This window comes from Chiloscyllium punctatum, chromosome 37 (genome assembly GCF_047496795.1).
Source record: "Chiloscyllium punctatum isolate Juve2018m chromosome 37, sChiPun1.3, whole genome shotgun sequence".
Lineage (NCBI taxonomy): Eukaryota > Metazoa > Chordata > Chondrichthyes > Orectolobiformes > Hemiscylliidae > Chiloscyllium > Chiloscyllium punctatum.
In genome coordinates, this window is record NC_092775.1 from 53,237,465 (window position 1) to 53,260,158 (window position 22,694).

General features: G+C 44.6%; 1 protein-coding gene across 1 annotated transcript in view; it reads right to left on the bottom strand.

Moving 5' to 3' along the window:
• Positions 1-946: 946 nt before the first annotated feature.
• The window catches only part of LOC140463107 (phosphoenolpyruvate carboxykinase, cytosolic [GTP]-like), a 33,140-nt gene continuing 11,392 nt past the window's right edge, over positions 947-22,694 (bottom strand). The window contains exons 3-8 of the mRNA XM_072556834.1: positions 21,338-21,541; positions 21,016-21,203; positions 12,437-12,599; positions 11,960-12,316; positions 8,682-8,777; positions 947-1,561 (exon numbers count right to left, since the gene is read on the bottom strand). Of these exons, the coding sequence (XP_072412935.1) occupies positions 1,107-1,561; positions 8,682-8,777; positions 11,960-12,316; positions 12,437-12,599; positions 21,016-21,203; positions 21,338-21,541 (1,463 nt within the window). The 3' untranslated portion in view covers positions 947-1,106. The remainder of the gene's footprint in view (positions 1,562-8,681; positions 8,778-11,959; positions 12,317-12,436; positions 12,600-21,015; positions 21,204-21,337; positions 21,542-22,694) is intronic.

Below are 22,694 nucleotides of genomic sequence, written 5' to 3' on the forward strand. Positions count from 1 at the left end.
TTTTTGATGCATAGACTCTTGCAAAACAAATTGGACTCACTCCTCCCTCCCTCATACTGCTGCTTCATGTCTGTTACGTGAGTGTTAGCTCTTAGAATCCTGACAGTGTGGAAGCCCATTTCACCCATTGAGTCCACACCAACCCCATGCCCACCCAATCGCTGTATTTCCCATGGCTAACCCAATATTGAACACACATTTATTATAAAAATGTGTTTTAATAGGAGCGTCACAGTGATTCGAATAAAGCATTGATGGTACAAAATCTTCAGACAATAAAAACAATAAGGCACAAAAGCAAATCCCTACCTTATATTAAAACAGGGCAAATTTGAGAGCAGGAAAAGAAAACCTGTCATAATTGTTTAGTATTGAGATGACTAAAGTATTACCTAACAGGAGCTAGCTGCACACTTCATTCGGTGTTCCGGACCTGAAGCAGAGAGTGACTCTAAACCAGTAAATATTAATGTTTAAACAATGTAACCCACATTCTATGAAGCAGTATGAATCACATTGAATGCATAGATTACAATTGGGTTTTAAATCAGGATTGGGGTCTGTTAATTCTATAAATATTGAGTCATAATTAGAAAATATTTCTGTTTGTTTTGGATTTTAGCTCCTAATCCCTCCCCATCCCCTGCTTCTCATTCTCCCCACCAACCCACAAGCCAGCCTATCCTTTACATGGGAACACTGAACTGCAAATTATTGAACAAACATGATCTGTGCTCAGCTAGAGAACACAACAGAGAGACACGCAGAGAGATGGCATTTACACAGAGGCACACAGTAGATATACACAGAGGTATAGCAGGTACACACTGACACACAGTACACAGACACACAGCAGACTCACTGAAACAGGGACATACAAATTGCCAGTGCAGCAGACATCATTATGTAGAATTTTCTACTTGAATTTTCCCTCCTTAATCCGTGATGCATTGAGGACTGTTGCTCTGATATCTTTCATGGTGACGCAAATAAACCCAACACAGGTCAACAGCTAAGCAAGGGAAGTAGGCGCTCCTGGTCTGCACAGATTGGTTACTTGCTCCCTTAACCAGGAGTGTCCCAATCTTTGGCGTCTCACTCTCTCATTACAACTGACTTATTCTTTGTTCCAACTGCAACAGCTGATTGGCCACGTCACAGGGAAGGTCAGTGTTGACCTGATCGTCAAAGTATTTTCGGATCTCTTTGATTTCCTCTTCCCAGAATCCTTTGTCAATACTGAAGATTTCGTCCATGTTCACGTGGCTGAGACCATTGAGGTTGAGGGCACCGTCTGCGGGAATGTAGCCCAAAGGAGACATCTTGGCGCAGTCCTCTCCCTCGATTCTCCGGAACATCCACTCCAGAACTCGACAGTTCTCCCCGAAACCTGGCCACAGGAAGTTGTTCTGTTTATCTTTGCGGAACCAGTTGACGTGGAAGATCTTGGGAAGTTTTGAGCAGGTCCTGTGCTCCATGCTGAGCCAGTGCGACAGGTACCTCCCAAAGTTGTAGCCAAAGAAAGGCCGCATGGCGAAAGGGTCATGCATAATGATCTTACCTGAGAAACAATGACAAGAGCAACAGTGAACAACTGGCTTGGAGATGACAACAAAAAACAAATTAACTGCACATTAATATGGGGACAAATATGAGCAAGTCAACGTCTTAGATTCTTCACTCCACATCCACTTATCTCACTTTACATTGGCTGGGGTCTTCCAGTGACTATTGGAATTTCCTGGAGAGGTGACACACTTTTCACAGTGATACACTCAGTCCAGCCCACTGATCATTCACAGATTGGTACAGATCACGGGCACCCAGCCTCCTGCTCCCACCGACAGCCAGCTCCCACAGATTGACCTACTGAATTAACAGTTCTTTCTCATCCTGCTGGAGCTCAGATCATTCTAGCCCATTTAGGAATATGCCTTATTAAATGATCACAAACTGACCGTTTAAAGGCCTCAATTGAAGGGAGAATGAGAAGGTCCCAACAAGACCCTGGCTTTGGTGGAAATGGAAGGCAATGGGGAGCCACCAATGTGTCACTTCAATCGCAATCCCACCTCCAGGCACACTGTCTTCTGCAAAAGAATATTCCACTCACTATTACGGGTAAATTCTGAGTCCCAGGGTTATTGGTCAATTGTATTCTGAGTCCCAGTATTACTCTTTGTCTGTAGATTACTGGTTTCCTGTGTCCCAGTGTTACTGGTATACTCTACGTCCCAGCATTACTAATCAATTGTGTCCCACTTTAACACTGATGTACCCTGTGCTCTGAGATTACTGACATACTGTTTCCCATTATTACTGGTAGACACAGTTTCACAAGATTACTGATCTATTGTGCTCAGTATTTCTGTATAGTCTTTCTCCACAGTATTACTGGTATCCTCTGTGTCCCAGGTTTACTGGTCTGTTATGTCTCAATATTTCAGGTATACTTGGTGTCCCAGCATCACTGATCTATGGAGTCCCAGTTTTACTGGAATACTTCATGTACCACCATTATTTATCTGTTGTGTTCCAGTATGGCTGTCCTTCTCTGTGTCCCTGATTTACTGATCCACTGAGTCCCAGTATTCCTCATCTATTGTGTCCCAATGTTACTGATATACGCCATTGCCCAGGGTTACTGATCTATTGTGTTCCCAGTATTACTGGTGTACACTGTGTCTCAAGGTCCTGTTTCCTATTATTGTTGGTAGACACAGTTTCACAAGGATACTGGTCGATTGCGTTCTCAGTCTTATTGGTTTACACAGTGTCATAGTATTATTGTATACATTTTATCCGTTATAGTGATGGTATAGTCTGTGCCTTCAGGTTCCTGAACTATTGTGTCCCCATTCTACTGGTATACTCACTGCCCCTGATTTACTAATCTGGTGTCTCCCAGAATTACTGGCATATTCTGCGTCCTATTATTCCTGATCTCTTATGTCCACTAATACTGTTTTAATCTACATTGCAGAGTTACTGATGTACTGTGTCCCACTAATACTGGTAATTCCTGTGTCCCAGCGCAACTATCCCGCTCAAGCATTACTATACACCCTATTTCTGTACCTTACTCTTCTATTGTGTCCAGTATTACTGAAATGCTCTGCGTTCCTGGTTTACTGATCTATTGTGTCCCTGTATTACTCTGTGACCCAGTATAACTAATCTATTGTATCCCAGTATTACTGGTATACTTTGTGCTCCAGCCTTACTGTTCTGTTGCATTCCAGTATTATTGGTCTACTATGTGTCTCAGCCTTACTGATCTATTACTTTCCAGAATTATTGACATTATCTCTATCGCTGGGATACTGAGCTACCGTGTATGAGAATTCCTGTAAAATCTGTATCCCAGTGTGACGGATCTATTGTATCCCTGTATGACTGATCTCTTTGTGTCCCAGCATTGCGGATCCATTGTATCCAAGTATCACGGTGTACTCTGTGTTCCACAGTTAATGTTGTACAGTTATTCCTGATGAAGGGCTTTTGCCCGAAACGTCGATTTGGAAGCTACTTGGATGCTGCCTGAACTGCTGTGCTCTTCCAGCACCACTAATCCAGAATGTTGTACAGTTACCAAGTATTTATGGTATACACTGCATCCTAAATTTACTGATTTATTGTGCACACTATAACTACCATGTTCTCTGCTCCTGGATCACAAATCTATTCTAACTCAGTATTACTGGTTTACTCAATTGTATTGTGTCCCAGTTTTACTGGTAAAATCTGATCTGTTGTGTCCGATTATTACTGTATGCTCTGTGTCCCAGGGTTACTGATGCATAGGGTCCTGGTAGTGCTGGTATACTCTGTGTCTGCCAGTTACTCATCTTTATGTCCCAATATTAATGGTGTGCTTTTTATCCTCAGGTTACTGATCTACTCTGTCCCAGTATGACTGGTATACTTTGTGTCCCAGCAATACAGATTTATTGTGTACCAGTATTACTGGTATGCTTGCTTGCTGTATTTACTGCTCTATTGTGGCCAGTATTAATGGTATATTTGGTGTCCCTGGTTTATTGATTTATTGTATCTCAGTATCACTGGTGTACTTATGGTCCTAGGTTTACTCATCTAATGTGTGCCAATATTACTCTGTGTTCCAGCTTTACTGATCTACTGTGTCCCAGTCATAGAATCATACAGTCCGACAGCATGAAGAGAGGCCTTTTGACCCAAACTGGGACGTGCCAACCAAAATGTCCATCAACACTATCCCAACTTCATTGGCCCATATCCTTCCAAACATTTCCTATCCGTGCATTTGTCCTTTTAAATGTTGTTAATGTACCCGCCTCAACCACTTCCACTGACAGCTCATTCCATATGTGTATTACCCTCTGTGTAAAAATGTTGCCCCTCAGGTTCCCTTTTATTCTTTCCCCTCTAACCTCAAACTGATGCACTTCTGTCCTCGATTCCCCAACCCTGGGAAAAAGACTGAGTGCATTTACCCCATCTATACTTCTCATGATCTTATACACTTCTGTTAGATCCCCCTCAGTCTCCTATGCTCTAAAGAAAGAAGTCCAAGTTGTTGAACATCTCCCTATAACTCAGACTGTCGAGTCCTGGCAACATCCTTGTAAATTTCTTCTGCACTCTTTCCAGTTTAATACCATCCTTCCTATAACAAGATGATCAAAACTGAACACAATACTCCAAGTGCGTCCTCATCAACATTGTGTACAACTGCAACATAACTTCCCAACTTCTATACTCAATGCCCTGTCAGTGTGGCAAAAGCCTCCTTCACTGCCCTGTCTATCTGTGACTCCACTTTCAGAGAACAGTGCACCTGAACTCCCAGATCCCTCTGTTCCATTACATTTCTTAAGGCCGTACTGTTCACCATGAAACCCCTGCCTTGATTTGACTTTCCAAAATGCAAGACCTCACACTTATCTATATTACCCTCCATTTGCCATTTATTGGCCCACGTCCCCAGCTAATCAAGGTCCTGCTGTAATTTCTGATAAACTTCCTCACCATCCACGATACCTCCTATTTTAGTGTCATCTGCAAACTTATTAATCATGCCTTATACATTCCCATCCAAATCATTGATATAGATAACAAACAGCAATGGGCCCAGCACCGACCCCTGAGGCACTCCACTAGTCACAGGTCTCCAGTCCGACAAGCATCTTTCCACCATCATGGGGTGAAAGTGAGGACTGCAGATGTTGGAGATCAGAATCAATCACCTCCTGATGAAGGGCTCCTGCCTGAAACATCGATTTTTCTGCTCCTCGGGATGCTGCCTGACCTGCTGTGCTTTTCCAGCAACACTCTAATCTTGACTCTATCCACCATCACGTCAATTGTCTATCCAATTTGCAAGCTTCCCCAGATTCTGTGCGATCTAACCTTCCAGAGCAGCTTACCATGTGGAATCTGTATTTCGTGCGTACACTTTTTCTTAGGTATACTGATCTATTGTGGCCAGTATTAATAATATATTCTGTGTCCATGGTTTATTATCCATTGTATTACTGGGGTACTTTGTGTCCTAGCTTTACTGATCTATTATGTCCCAGTATTACTAGTATACTTTGAGTCCAAGCATTATGGATTTGTGTTCTCGCATTCCTGATTTATTGTGTCCCCTTATAATTACTTGCATACCCTGTGTCTCAGGGTTCCTCATCTATTAGGGACCAGTATTACTGGTGTACTCTGTATCCCAGCTTTTCTGATCGATTGTGTCTGAGTATTACTGGTACATTTTCTGTTCCAAAGTTACTGATCTGTGGTGTCCCAGTATTACTGGAAAACTCTGTGTCCTAGTGTTACTGACATATTGTGTCCCAGTATTGGTGCTTTACAGTGTACCCCACTGTTACTGATGTGCTATGTCCAAGAATCACGGGTATAGTCTGTCCACACATTACTTGTGTATTGTGCCCCAATATTACTGGTATCCTTAGAGTCTCTGGTTTACTTATCTGTTGTGTCCCACTATCACCAGTAGACTGCTTATCTGAGGTTTACTGATCTAATGTGCCTGGGTAGTCCCAGTCTTCTCTGTATCCCGAGCATTACTAATATATCGCGTTCCATTTTTACTGGCATTACCTGTGTCCCTGTTTTACTAATCTATTGTATCCCAGCATTACTGGTATACTTTGTGTCTTAGGGTTTCTGGGAGAAAGTGAGGACTGCAGATGCTGGAGACCAGAGTTGAAAAATGTGGTGCTGGAAAAAGACAGCAGGACAGGCAGCATCCGAGGAGCAGGAGAATTGCATTTCGGGCATTAGCCCTTCTTCAGGAATGAGGCTGGTGTGCCAGGTGGGCAGGGATAAAAGGTAGGGGGGAGGGAATTTGGGGGAGGGGTGCTGGGAATATGATAGGTGGAAGGAAGAATGTAGATTTCTCCAGCTTCCTCATTTCCCCTCCCCCCACCTTATCTAAGTCCCAACCCTCGGATTCAGCACCGCCCTCTTGACCTGCAATCTTCTTCCCGACCTCTCTGCCCCCACCTCCTCTCCGGCCTATCACCCTCGCCCTCAACTCCTTCCACCTATCGTATTCCCAGCGATATTACTCACATAAACTTATGATTGATGAATTGGGGATAGTGTTTCTAAAGTGGCAACTTTTAAACTGTGCGGTGGCTTTAATGCGATTACAGTGCCAACACTTTAAGCGCTGTTTTTAAAGCATGATTTTTCTATAATATGGGGTTGCATATGAACGCAACTATCACGTTATAGAAGAACTGAATGTATAATCTGTTTCCCAGAGTCATTGATCTATCGTGTCCCAGGATTGCTGGTATATTCAGTGTCCCTGAGTTACTGATCTGGTGTCTCAGTATTACTAGCATACTCAGTGTCACAGGATTACTGAGCTATTCTGTCCCAGTATTACTAATTTGCATTGTTCTGTGATCCTCCCCAATATTACTGTGTTCCTGGCCCCAGCTATGCCTGTCTCTTTGTTGGCTATGTAGAGCAGTTGATCTTCCGTAGTTACACTGACACCACTCCCCACCTCTTCCTCCGCTACATTGATGACTGCACTGGCGCCACCTTGTGCTCCCGCGAGGAGGTTGAGCAATTTATCAACTTCACCAACACATTCCACCCTGACCTCACATTTACCTGGACCATGTCTCTGACACCTCCCTCCCCTTCCTGGATCTCTCCATCTCCATTAATGATGACCGACTTGACACCGACATTTTTTACAAACCCACCGACTCCCACAGCTACCTGGATTACACCTCTTCCCACCCTACCTCCTCCAAAAATGCCATCCCGTATTCCCAATTCCTCCGCCTCTGCCGTATCTGTTCCCAGAAGGACCAGTTCCACCACAGAACACACTAGATGGCCTCCTTCTTTAGAGACCGCAATTTCCCTTCCCACGTGGTTAAAGATCCATCTCGTCCACATCCCGCACCTCCGCCCTCAGACCCTACCCCTCCAACCGTATCAAGGACAGAACGCCCCTGGTGCTCACCTTCCACCCTACCAACCTTCGCATTAAACCAAATCATCTGCCGACATTTCCGCCACCTCCAAACGGACCCCACCACCAGGGAGATATTTCCCTCCCCACCCCTTTCCGCCTTCCGCAAAGACCGTTCCCTCCGTGACTACCTGGTCAGATTCCCCCCCCCACCCCCACAACCCACCCTCCCATCCTGGCACTTTCCCCTGCCACCGCAGGAATTGCAAAACCTGTGCCCACCCCTCCTCCCTCACCTCCATCCAAGGCCCTAAAGGAGCCTTCCACATCCATCAAAGTTTTACCTGCACATCCACCAATATCATTTATTGTATCCGTTGCTCCCGATGTGGTCTCCTCTACATTGGGGAGACAGGACACCTCCTAGCAGAGCGCTTTAGGGAACATCTCTGGGACACCCGCACCAATCAACCACACTGCCCCGTGGCCCAACATTTCAACTCCCCCTCCCACTCTGCCGAGGACATGGAGGTCCTGGGCCTCCTTCACCGCCACTCCCTCACCACCCGCTGCCTGGAGGAAGAACGCCTCATCTTCCACCTCGGAACACTTCAACCCCAGGGCATCAATGTGGACTTCACCAGTTTCCTCATTTCCCCTTCCCCCACCTCACCCCAGTTCCAACCTTCCAGTTCAGCACGGTCCACACAACCTGTCCTACCGGCCTATCTTCTTTTCCACCTAACCGCTCCACCCTCCTCTCTGACCTATCACCTTCATTCCACCCCCATTCACCCATTGTACTCTTTGCTACCTTCCTCCACCCTCCTCTCTGACCTATCACCTCCATCCCCACCCCCACTCACCTATTGTACTCTATGCTACTTTCTCCCCACCCCCACCCTCCTCTCATTTATCTCTCCACCCTTCAGGCACTCTGCCTGCATTCCTGATTATGGGCTTTTGTCCGAAATGTCGATTTTCCTGCTCCTCGGATGCTGCCTGAACTGCTGTGCTTTTCCAGCACCACTCTCATCTAGACTCTGGTTTCCAGCATCTGCAGTCCTTGTTTTTACCCTGTTTTTACCCTGTGTTACTTGCCTGCCCAGTATTGGTGCATTCTGTGTCCTGGTGTTACTACGTTCTGGGTCTCAGTGCTACTGTGGTCTGTATTCCCTCAATGTTGGTGTTTTCTATGTCCTGGTGTTTTATTGTGTATCAGGTCCCGGGGTTATCCACATACCTTTGTGTTCTGCTGCAGCTGTAGCTTCTGATCTCATGGATGCCCCAATGTAAACTCCATGCTGCCAGTTAAAAGCTTCATAAACCAGAGGGACACCTGTAATGGAATGACAGAAATGTCTATGAAATAATGATGTGGAGGGTGGACAAAGTTAAAAATCACACAACACCAATCACACCACCGCATGAAGGAGCAGCGCTCCGAAAGCTAGTTCTTCCAAACAAACCTGTTGGACTATAACCTGGTGTTGTGTGATTTTTAACTTTGTGAAGTAATGCTTGTCAATATACAAAAGTTTCAGGTAGTGCGTTTTGGTCTGAAGAGGACGCTTTGGAAAATATGCATCAACGTCAATTAGGGGATCAGAGAGATCTGGATATAAATATATTGTGGTGTTACAGTTTAAAAAGCCATAAAAAAACAATAAGACACTAGGATTAATTTCTAAAGGGACAGAACTGAAACACAAACAAGGGGAGAGAGTTTGTTCGACTACATTTTGAATACTGTGCAGATTTCCAGCGTCCATTTTCACTAAAGGACAGAGACACCAGAGAAGGAACAAAAAGCATTTTATCAGCATGAGGCCAGAACTGAGAGGTTGCACCTGTAAGGGAAAATTGAATTGTTCATGGATGTTTTGTCTATAAAATAGAAGACAATAGGTCTCCAAGGAAAGGCCTTTCAGGTTATAAAGGTGCTTGACGGATTAGGTGTAAAGATGGCTCCAAGGCTAAGGTCAATCAATAGACCGTGATGACAAACAAATCCAATTGTAAATTCTTGACCTCGAGGATTGAATGATGAACTTACGACCGTAAGGAATTATTGAGGTGAGTACGCATTGCAGGGCATGATAAAAATAGACCACGGAGAAAAGGTTTATGATGATAGGGTGAGACAGGGATGAAGTAAAAGCAAGCTCAGGTGGAGAATAGATCCTGATGTAGAGGTGGGCTGAAAGGGCTATTCTAATTACTAAGGTGTACTATGGTGTTACTGTGCAACAAACTGTTGTTTTTCTCTTGTATTTGTTTATGGCTTGTGTGTGTCGCAGGTTAGACCAGCATTTATTGCCCATCTTTAATTACCCAGAGGTAAAAACAATGGCTGCAGATGCTGGAAACCAGAGTCTAGATTAGAATGGTGCTGGAAAAGCACAGCAGTTCAGGCAGCATCCGAGGGGCAGTAAAATCGATGTTTCGGGCAAAAGCCCTTCATCAGGAATACAGGCTATGTATTCCTGTGTTCCTGAGGAAGGGCTTTTGCCTGAAACGTCGATTTTACTGCTCCTCAGATGCTGCCTGAAGTGCTGTGCTTTTCCAGCACCATTCTAATCTAGACTTTAATTACCCAGAGGTCAACCAAGAGGCAACCACATTGCTATGTGGCTGGAGTCACCTGTAGGACAGACCTGGTAAGCCCATATGACTGTAAAACATAGGAGCACTATTCAACCCATAGAGTCTGCTCTTCCATTCAATCATGGCTGATAAGTTTCTTAACTTCATTCTCCCACTTTCTCCCTGTAACCCTTGATGCCCTTGACAATCAAGAACTTATCTGCCTCCATCTTAAATATACTCAATGACCTGGCCTCCACAGCGTTCTCCACAGACTCACCACTCTCTGGCTGAAGTCGTTTCTCCTGATCTCTGGTCTAAATGGTCTTCCTTTTACTCTAAGTCTGAGCTCTTGGGCCCCAGTCTCTCCTACCAATGGAAACAGCTTCCTAACATCCATCCTGTCCAGGTCATTCAGAATTCTGTAAATTTCAATTAGATTCCACCCTCATCCATCTCAACTCCATCGAGTACAGACCCAGAATTATCAAACGATTCAAATGTGTTAAGGTTTTCTTTCCTGGCATCATACTCATGAACCTCCCCTGAACACGCTCCATGGCTAGTGCATCCCTCCTGAGGCATGGGGCCCAGAACTGCGCACAGTTCTCCAAATGTGTGCTAACCAGAGCTTTATTAGAGCCTCAGAAATACATCCCTGTGTTTATATTCAAGTCCTTTCAAAATAAATGCTGAAAATATGTTGCTGGAAAAGCGCAGCAGGTCGGGCAGCGTCCAAGGAGCAGGAGGATCGACATTTCGGGCATAAGCCCTTCTTTAGGAATCCTGAAGAAGGGCTTATGCCCGAAACATCGATCCTCCTGCTCCTTGGACGCTGCCTGACCTGCTGCACTTTTCCAGCAACACATTTTCAGCTCTGATCTCCAGCATCTGCAGTCCTCACTTTCTCCTTTCAAAATAAATGCCAACACTGCATTTGCGTTCCTAACTACTGACTCAACCTGCAAGTTTAGCTTGAGAGAATCCTGGACTAGAACTCCTAAGTCTCTTTGCACTTCTGACTTTTGGATTTTTCTCCCCATTCAGAAAATAGTCCATGCCTCTATTCTTCCTACAAGTGTAGACCTCACACTTTCCCACATTGTACTTCATCTGTCACTTCTTTGCCCACTCTCCAAACCTTCCTGCCACCTCAATACTACCTGTCCCTCTACCTATCTTTGTATCATTTACAAACTTAGCCAGAATTCCCTTAGTTCCTTCATCTAGATCATTAATGTATAAAGTGAAAAGTTGTGGTCCCAACACTGAGCTTTGCAGAACACCACTTGTCACTGGTGCCGTCCTGAAAAAGACCCTTTTATCGCTGCTTTCTGGAAGACAGCCAAGCTTCTATCCATGCTAGCACCTTACCTCTAACACCATGGTACCTTATCTTACTCAGTAGCCTCCTGTGCAGCACCTTGTCAAAGGCCTTCTTGAAGTCCAGGTAGACAACATCCAGTGGCTCTCCTTGGTCTAACCTGGTCGTTACTTCCTCAATGAATTCTAGCAGGTTTGTCAGGCATGACCTCTCCTGGATGAAACCATGCTGACTTTACCCTATTTTACTTTACACTTCCAAGTATTCCGAAATCTCACTCTTCATAGCGGATTCCCAAAATCTTAGCCACGACCAAGGTTAGGCTAATTAGCCTAAAATTTTCTGTCTATTGCTTTACTTTTGCCTCAACGATGATAGCTTTCCTTCCTGGAAGGCCATTAGCTGAACCAGATGGGTATCTCCTGTACACATATTCACCACATAATTAACAATTTAACACCATTACCCTGTTGTCCCACTTCCAGACTTTCACTAAAGATCTGTTGAAGAGTTTCTGAACTCAGTGAGAAGCAGTCCTCTACAAAACTACTGCAGTTAGGGAGCAGTGTCTCATGTTTAGTTCTGGTGCTCTACAGTTTAGACTATTGTACCTTTTGGTCTCCGTCCTCCGAAGATAATTCCTTCAATGGGGACCCCTTCAGGAGACTCCCAGTTTGGGTCAATAATTGGACACTGTCTGGCAGGAGTACAGAACCTGGAGTTGGGGTGTGCACATGGTTCTCCATCATCAGGACTCCATTTTTTGTTTTTCCATGAAGTCACTGTGATACCTGGGGGCAGAGTTTCATCGATTCCTTCCCAGTAAACACCCCCATCGCTGGTTTCTCCCACATTGGTGTAGATGGTGTTCTTGCTGATGGTGTGCATTGCATTTGGATTTGTCTTCATAGATGTCCCAGGAGCTACACCAAAGAAGCCATTTTCTGGGTTGATTGCTCTTAGTTTACCTGTGGGAAGGCCCAATAAATGGATGCATTAATAAACTCATTGGATTTTCACAGACAATAAAAAACAGATACTTCCTCAGTTAAATTATTGAATGACTGCCTTATTTCATTGGATCTGACCTTGATCATCGAATTTCAGCCAGGCGATGTCATCTCCCACACACTCGACTTTCCAACCGGGTAATGTTGGATTCATCATGGCCAAGTTTGTTTTCCCACAAGCACTAGGGAATGCAGCAGCAAGGTACTTCTTCTGGCCTTTAGGGTTGGTCGCTCCCATGATCTGGGGAGGGAGAGAAGCTGATGAGAAGTTTTCAGAAAAATTATCTTATGGGATGTGGGTCTCACTAGCAAAGCCATGGTTTGATGCTCAATTGTCCTAACAGAGTGGCTTGTCACATCATTACTATAGAATGACAACTTAACCTAATTAGGTCAAGTTGACAGATTTCCTCCCCTCAGGACACTTTAAATCAAGTGGATTTTTTTGCGAGAAGGGATGGTCATCCTTATTGAGACTACCTTTGCATTCTGGATTTAATTAATCAAATTCAAAATCCACCTTGAGATTAGGTTGGGCTAACAGATCATTAAAATAGATAATAGATGATCCACCATGAGGCCATCTTCCTAAAGTCACCAACGGACATTGAAACTAAACTCTAGAAATTCATAAGCTCAGTGTGAGACTGGGAAATATGACTCATTTCTGAGGGCATGAGATGAAGGTTTTGGTTTGGTATAGCACCTTTCATCACCTCTTGATGACCCAAAGCATCTTACAGCAAAAATGTACTTTTGAAGTGGAGTCACTGTTGTGTTGGAAACATGGCCTCCAACATTTGCATAGCAAGATCGCCCAAACCTGAATACAAAAGTAAAATCCTGCCATGCTGTAAATCTATAATCAAAACAAAAATACTGGAAACACTCAGCAGGACAGGCAATATGTGTGGAGAGAATCACAGGTAAATTTTCAAAGCAGTGACTTTTCATTAGGATTGAAGACAGGTACGAGAGTAAGGGTCTTCCCTGCTTTCTCCCCTCAGTATTCTGAAGGCCTCATTTACTCATGACATCTTCATCCAGCTGTCAGACCTCCTCACCTTCTTCTGGTCCCTTCCCTGTGAAAGCATAGGAGCTGCAACACCTGCCTTTTAGCCTCCTCTCATCCCAATGTCCAAGACCTCAAACACTCTTTCCAGTTTAGTCTATATAATTCACTACTCACCACATGGTCTCCTCTACGGGGGGAGGCGGGGGAACAAACACTGAGCACCACCTTGTGGAATGCCTTTGCTCTGTCTCAAAAATGACTGAAGTTTCTGGTTTGCTTGTTATTTTAATTCTTTATCTTTGTTCCTACTCTGACCATGGCCAGCTGCAACACTTCAATGAAACCTAACCTAAGGAATGGCATCTTGTCCATTGATTCAACACGGTGGGCACCTGATGGGGCAGGTGGTGGTGTTCTGGCTACGGTGGTATGTGGGGACAAGGGAAAATTGACAGACTGAGGGATGGACTTTGTGGATAAAAATTGACAGAACTGCGGACGCTTTAAATCGGAAACAAAAACAGAAATTGCTGGAAAAGCTCAGCAGGTCGGGCAGCATCTGTGGAGAGAAATCAGAGTTAACATTTCAGATCCTGTGACCCTTCCTCAAAACTGCAAGAGTTCTGAGGGTCACTGGACCCGAAACGTTAACTCTGATTTCTCTCCATGGATGCTGCCAGACCTGCTGAGCTTTTCCAGCAATTTTGATGGGTGATGGACGTTGTGCCTTTGTTTTTCTGGTTGTAAGGACTGATGGCAGAGGTGAGGGAATAATCCAAACAGCTCTTTTTTGATTTCTGCTTCTGTTTTTAATCCTGTCTTTTGTATCTAATATAGAACACAGAACAGAACAGTACAGCATAGGTCCTTCGGCCCACAATGTTGTGCCGAACATTTATCTTAATCTAAGATCAACCTAATCTACACTCCCTGCAATTTACTACAGTCCATGTGCTTGTCCAGCAGTCACTTCAGTGTGGAGAAAGTGAGGACTGCAAATGCTGGGGATCAGAGTCAAAGACTGTGTTGCTGGAAAAGCACAGCCTGTTAGGCGGCATCTGAGGAGCAGGAGAATCAACATTTTGAGTATAAGCCTGACGAAGGGCTAATGCCCGAAACATCGATTCTCCTGATCCTTCGATGCTGCCTGACAGGCTGTGCTTTTCCAGCATGACACTCGTCAACTCAGTCACTTAAATGTCCCTAATGTCTCTGACTCTACTATCACCACTGGCAGTGCATACCACACACCCACTATTCTCTGTATAAAGAACCTACCTTTGATATCTCCCCTATCCCTTCCTCCAATCATCTTATAATTATGACCCCCTCTTAACAGCCATTTCTACCCTGGGGAAAAGCCTCTGGTTATCTACTCGCTCTATGCCTCCCATTACCCTGTACACTTCTGTTAAGTCACCTCTCTTCCTCCTCCTCTCCAGTGTGAAAAGTCTGAGCTCACTCAACCTTTCTTCATCAGATCTGCCCTCCAATCCAGGCAGCATCCTGATAAATCTGCTCTGCACCCTCTCTAAAGCATCTACATCCTTCCTATAATGAGGCGAAGAGAACTGAATGCAATATTCCAAATGTGGTCGAACCAGGGTTTTATAGAGCTGCAACAAAACCTCGCGGCTCTTAAACTCAATCGCCCTGTTAATGAAAACCAACACACCATACGCCTCCTTAACAACCCTATCAACTTGGGTGGCAACTTTGAGGGATTTATGTGTGTAGATCCCAAGATCCTGCTGTTCCCCCACACTGCCAAGAATCCTGTCTTTAACTCTGTATTCAGCATTCTAATTCTACCTTCCAAAACATATCACTATGCATTTATCCAGGTTGAACTCTGTCTGCTGCTTCTCAGCCCAGCTCTGCATCCTGTCAATGTCTTGTTGTAGCCTGCAACAGCCCTCGTCACTATCTACAACACCACCGACCTTTCTGTCATCAGCAAACATACTAACCCACTCTTCCACTTCCTCATCCAAGTCATTTATAAAAACTACAAAGAGCAGAGGCCCAAGAACTGATCCCTATGGGACACCACTGGTCACCGACCTTCAGGCAGAAATCTTTCCATCCACTACCACTCGCTGTCTTCTTCCTGATAGCGAACTCTGTATCCAGTCAGACAAATTTCCTTACATCCCATTCCTGCTAACTTTCTGAATAAGCCTACCATGGGGAACCTTATCAAATGCCTTACTGAAATCCATATACACCACATCCATTGCGCAACCTTCATCCACTTGTCTTGTCACATCCGCAAAGAACTCAATAAAACTTGTGAGGCATGACCTTCCCCTCACAAAGCCATGCTGAGTACCTTTAATCAACCTATGTTCTTTCAAATAGTCATAAATCCTATCTCTCAGAATCCTTTCCAGTACCTTGCTTACCACAGATATAAGACTAACTGGTCTGTAATTCCCAGGCATTTCCCTATTCTCTTTCTTAAACAGAGGTACAACATCCCCTCCCTCCAATCATCAGGAACACATCCTGTTGAAAGTGAGGATGTAAAGATCATCGCCATAGGTACAGCAATCTTGTTTCTCACTTCCCGTAGTAACCTTGGATATATCTGGTCTGGCCCTGGGGACTTATCCATCTTGATGCTTCCCAGAATTTCCAGCACATCCACTTCCTTAATATCAATCTGTTGAAGCATGTTAACCTGGTCCATGGTGTTCTCACTATCAACAAGGTCCCTCTCTCTAGTGAATACTGAAGCAAGAACTCATTTAGGGCCTCCCCTATCTCTTCTGACTCCAGGCACATGTTCCCTCCACTGTTCCTGATTGGCCCTACACTCTCTCTGATCAGTGTCTTATTCCTTATGTAAGTGTAGCACACCTTTGGGTTTTCTCTAATCCATCCTGCTTTTTTGTGCCCCCTCAGTCCATTTCTGAGTTCTTTCCTAGCTGCCCTGTAATCCTCTAAAGCTGTAGCAGATCCTTGTTTCCTCAACCTTAAGTAACCCTATCAACTTGGGTGGCAACTTTGAGGGATCTATGTGAGTAGATCCCAAGATCCCACTGCTCCTCCGCACTGCCAAGAATCCTGTCTTCAACCTTAAGTAAGCTTCCTTCTTCCTCTTGACGAGAAGCTCCTCTTCTCCTGTTATCCAAGGCCCCTTCACCTTACCATTCCTTGCCTGTCTCAGTGGGACAAAGTTATCCAACACTCGCAACAAGTGCTCCTTAAACAGCCTCCATGTTTCTGTTGTCCATTTCCCAGAGAACAATTATTCCCAATTTATATTCCACAACTCCTGTCTAATAACAGTATAATTTCCCCTCCCCCAATTAAATACCTCCCACACTGTCTGTTCCTATCCCTATACATGGCTTTGGTAAAGGTGAGATAGTTGTGGTCACTGTCATCGAAATGTTCTCGATGCCTGCCTCGTTGCCTAGCACCAAATCCAATATGGCCTTCCCCAATCGGCCTATCTATGTATTGTGTCAGGAATCCTTCCTGAATGCACCTGACAAAATTGGCTCCATCCAGACCCACATCTACACTATGGAGGTTCCAATCAATATTGGGGAAGTTGAAGTCACCCATAACAACAACTCTGTTACATCTGCACTTTTCCAGGATCTGCTCTCTAATCTGTTCATCCATTTCTCTGCTGCTATTGGGGTTTGGGGGCGCGGGGGTGGGTGGGGTGGGGGTGGGGGGGGGGTGCTCTGTAACAAATACCCAATAAAGTGTCAGCTCCTTTCCTGTTACTGACTCCCACCCCATACTGACTCCGTGGACAAACCCTCATCAACAATCTCCTTTTCTGAAGCTGTCATGCACTCTCTAATTAACAATGCTACTCCCCCTCCTCCTTTACCCCCCTCCCTGTTCCTTTTAAAAGAGCTAAACCCTGGAACATCCAGCAACCATTCCTGCCCCAGTGAGATCCATCTCCCTCCGATATGGCCACAACATCGTAGTTCCAAGAACTGATCCATGCTTTAAGTTCTTCACTCTTATTCCTGACACTCCTTGTATTGAAACAGACACACTTTAACCCATCCCTTTGCCCTATCAACTGTGTATCCTTCCTAATGGACTCTCTGCATTCTATTTTTGCCCATTCAACAACTACCTTCTCCTCTGAGCTGTAACTCTGGTTCCTATCCCCCTGCCAAACTAGCTTAAATCCTCACAAAGTGTTCCCCAAGATGGTGCCACAGAATGGTGATTTTGTACACTTTTCACTGTACAAACTCCTGTATTCCTGTATTCAAATACATGTGACAATAAAATCTAATTCTCATTCTAACTCCACTGGAGCCTCTGGACTGTACAACAATTTCAACAACTCTGCTATCAGTTCATTCAATCTATTTGCCTTTCCCTTTGTTTTGTAGAGTTGGTCTTTATCCTGGTTTCTCTTTTCCCTTCATGTTGTTTTCAGATGATAGATTCCCTACAGTGTGGAAGTAGGTGGAAATAACTGCACATAGGTCCATACCCTGTCACCAAGTCACCCTTTATTTACATATGCACAGTACATGGACTCTGACCAGCCAGCTCAGAGCCAGACCTTAGAGTGAGGAGACTCTTTGAATCTCCTGTTTATTTTTTTTCCCTCAGAGCCCAAGACCCTTGTTTAATTTTTTTTTGTTTTTTTTACCCCCACACTACTGCCTAACTGCGGTGAATCTCCTGATTATATCTGTCAGCCAGGGTTCCCTGATTGGCCAGAAACCACAACCAAGGGTCATAAGGTCAATGAGGTCCACCTGGCCCACATTCTAACCCCTGCATAGGACATTCAGCCCATCGAGTCAACACCGACCCTCAAAAGAGAATTCCACCCAGATTCACCCACCTACCCTATCCCTGTTCCCCTGCCTGTCCCACGGTTAATCCACCTCATCTGTACATTCCTGGACACAATGGGCAATTTAGCATGGTCAATCCACCTAACCTGCACATCTTTGGAGTCTGGGAGGAAACTGGAGGAAACCCACGTAGACACGTGGAGAACATGCAAACACCACACAGTCACCTGAGGGTGGAATTAAACTTTGATGGCATGAGGATAGGTTGGCTAAGGATAATTAAGGGGTTGACAGTGGAGAGGCAATCACAGACATTTAAAGAACACAGGGATGAACTTCAACACTTGTACTGGTATAAGAGTAAAACAGGGAAAATGGCTCAACCATGGTGAACAGGGGAAATCAGGGAGAGTGTCAAATCCAAACAGGAGGCATATAAATTGGCCAGAAAAAGCAGCAAACCTGAGGACTGGGAGAAATGTAAAATTCAGGAGAGAAGGACAAAGAGTTTAATTCAGAGGGCAAAATAGAATAGAATACAAGAGTAAGTTGGTGAATAAACTCTGCATCCCAGAGTTTTTAAGGAAGGGACCCTTGAAATAGGGGACTCATTGGTGATCATTTTCCAGCATTCTATAGAATCTGGAAGAGTTCCAAGGCATTGGAGAGTACCTAATGTAACCCCATTCTTTATAAAAAGAGGGAGAGAGAAAATGGGGAATTATAAGCTGATTCGCCTGACATCGACAGTGGGGAATATGCTGGAGTCAGTTATTAAGGATGAACCTACTGAGCACTTGGAAAGCAGTGAGAGGATTGGTCCAAGTCAATATGGATTCACTGAAGGGAAATCATGCTTGACAAATCTTCTAGAAGTTTTGGAGGATGTGGCCAGTAGAGTGGACAAGTGTGAATGAGTGGATATTTTTATATCTGCACTTTCAAAAGGCTTTTGACAAAGCCCCATACAAGGGATTAATAACAAAATGACAGTTCATGGTATCAGAGGTAATGTACTGACACGGATAGAGAACTGGTTGGCAGACAAGAAGCAGACAGTTGGAATAAACGTATCCGTTTCAGAGTGGCAGAGTGATGAGTGGGGTAGAGAGGGGTTCAGTGCTGTTCACAACATATATTAATCATTTGGATGAAGGAACTGAATGCAATATCTCCAAATTTGCAGATGACACTGTAAGGAGGATGCTAAGAGGCTGCAGGGTGACTTGGACAGACTGGCTGAGTGGGCAGATACTCGGCATGTGCAATATAATGTGGATAAATGTAAGGTTATCCACTTCAATGGCAAAAACAGGAAGGCAGATTACTATCATAATGGTCATGATTTGGAGATGCCAGTGTTGGACTGGGGTGGACAAAGTAAAAAAATCACACAACACCAGGTTATAGTCCAACAGGTTTAATTGGAACCACACTAGCTTTCGGAGCGACGCTCCTTCATCAGGTGTCCTCAGCAGCGCTCCGAAAGCTAGTGTGGTTCCAATTCAACCTGTTGGACTATAACCTGGGGTTGTGTGATTTTTAACTTTGTATCATAATGGTGACAGTTTAGGAAAAGGTGAGGTGCAGGTGCAGCAGATGATGAGGAAAGCTAATGGCATGGTAGTCTTCACAGCGCGAGGATTCATGTATAGGAGTAAGGGTGTCTTGCTGCAGTTATACAGGGCGTGGCGAGGTGTGTTTTGTGTGCAGTTTTGGTCTCCTCGTCTGAGGAAGGATATTCTTACTATTGAGGGAGTCCAGTGAAGATTCACCAGACTGATTCCTGGGATAGCAGGACTGACAGATGAAGAAAGTCTAGACTAACTGGGCTTGTACTCATTACACATTAGAAAAATAAAGGGATCTCATAGAAACATATAAAATCCTGATGGGACTAGACAGGCTGGCTGTGGGAAGCATGTTCCTGATGTTGGGAAGTCCAGAAATAGGGGTCACAGTCTAAGAATATATGGTAAGTCAATCAGGACTGAGATGAGGATAAATTTCTTCATTCAGACTTCTGAACCAGTGGAATTCTGTACCCCAACAACAGGAACATTCTTCCCGCATCTAGCCTGTCCCTGATGCTGTGAGGTAGCAGCTCTAATCACTGAGCCACCGTGTAGCAGATGGGACAGTTGGTGTCTCATTTGCCTCAACCTTGGTTTTTGTCACTGTTACTCCTGTTGGCTGATGCCTCATTAAACCTTCTGCTAATTGATCTCCCTGGGCTTTCACCGTGTCACAGAGTTTCTCCTGTGTTTATCCTGCCACCACCAAACCTCCCTTCCCCTTTCCTACCACCTTCCAGACTCTCACACTTTGCTTTCTCTTCAATCCTGATGAAAGTTCAAACAACTTCGGCTTCTCATCACAGATTCTGCCTGACCTGCTGGCTTTGTCCAGATAATCTCACTTTATCCCAGAATAATGTGATACAGCCAACTTATTATTAATAGTGATGTTGGTTAATGGATACATATTGACCAGAATACCAGGGAAGAAACTTCAAAATAGTGGTGTGAGACTGTTTAAAGCCACAAGAGATAGCAGATGGGCCTTCAGTTTAACATCTCATCCTAAAGGCACTAGACTCAATGATGTTATATTCCTTTAGTGCTGCACTGATTGTCAACCTGGATAATGTTCCCAAGTTCCCAAATGCGGCTTAGATCCATGTACCCTGATTCAGAGACCAGAGAGCTAACAATGGTCGAGGCTTCAAGACCAGGGTTAAATATGAAATTCAGGTTATTACAATTTGTCTGTGTCTCAGGAAAGAGGTTATGACTGAAAAGCTCCACGGATACATATGCAGAAGAGGGTTAACCCCTGTATGTGCTTACCAGCATGTGCTCAGCAAGCCAGCCCTCTTCTTCACCAATCCGGGAGGCAATGCGGAGAGCAAAACACTTCTTTCCCAGCAGCGAGTTACCTCCATAACCACTCCCGAATGAAATAATCTCCCTGCGCTGAGGGATGTGGGCGACCAGTGTTAGCTCAGGATTGCAGGCCCAGTTATTGACCAGTGGTTCTAAATACAGAGACAGATTGTCACCAAAGAGTTCATTACAAAACTGTTAGATTGGAGAATAAAACTCTTCTCTCTTTCCCTCTCCTACACCCAGATAGCAACAACTAATCTAAAGATGCTGAAACCAAACTCACTCTTTAGAGGTAAAGGGCATCCGACTGAGTGAAGGCATTTGACAAACTGGCCATTGCCCAGGGTCTCCAGTACAGCTGATCCCATGCGAGTCATGATCCTCATACTTGCCACGACATAAGGAGAATCTGTCAACTGGATCCCGATCTTGGACAAAGGTGATCCCACAGGTCCCATGCTGAATGGAATCAGGTACATTGTACGGCCTAGAGATTAACAGCAAGAGTATTAGAAGAGAATTCCTCTGGAGAGTACTCTGGGATGGAATTTGTTTGATGGTCAAATCTTTATGAGCTCAGGTGGAGTGATAATCGCTGCTGCCTATCTGTCAGCATTCACACGATTACGGGAGGAATAACAAACATTGGGAGCTATGCAAGAACAGATTAGGGTAGGATTATAAACCACAAGAGGGGAGCTCAGAATCTCGATCTATAAATCAAATGTTAACTCACTAGCAACTATCGTTTATGCAGCATACACTATGAGCCACTGAGGGGTGAGTCGGGATAACATTTTAGCTGCATTTCTGGCTGGTCTCATTCAGCTGCTGTTGACTTTCATAAAAACTCATCTGGTTCATTAATGTTCTAGCGCTCCAAAAGCTTGTACTCCCAAAAGAAACCTGTTGGACTATGACCTGGTGTTGTGTGATTTTTACCTTTGGCCTAGACAGTGACACTCACATCCCAGGAACAAATATTTCCTGTTCCAGTTGCTGTCTTTCATTTTCTCATGCAAACCTCTCACTGCACGGCTACTATTAGGATAACTGACTGATAGAGTTGGGTGGAAAAAGTGAGGACTGCAGATGCTGGAGATCAGAGCTGAAAATGTGTTGCTGGAAAAGCGCAGCAGGTCAGGCAGCATCCAAGGGGCAGGGGAATCGACGTTTCGGGCACGAAGAAGGGCTGATTCCTGAAACGTCGATTCTCCTGCTCCTTGGATGCTGCCTGACCTGCTGCGCTTTTCCAGCAACACATTTTCAGCTCTGATAGAGTTGGGTACTTTGTCAGAAGTTGTCACAGTCATTAACAAAAGATCTGGACCCTCCTGGATAGTTGTTGGGCGTACCAAGTATATTGCAGGGTGTGAAGGAGGTGAAGTGAAAGGGTGAATTAACATCTGGCTATGTCACCACTATAGAAGCTTGAACACACGTACCAACAGGTTCAAGAACAGCTTCTTCCCTGCTCTTATCGGAGGGCTGAATGAACGCCTCTAATTTCAAATTTATGTTGATCTTGTTTTTGTGCAGCTCCTGTGCAGCCATAACCTTGTGTGCCTTGCTCTGTCTAAACACCCCATGATCCATATGTCTTTGTATGCTATGATTTGCCGATACTGCTCACAAAACAA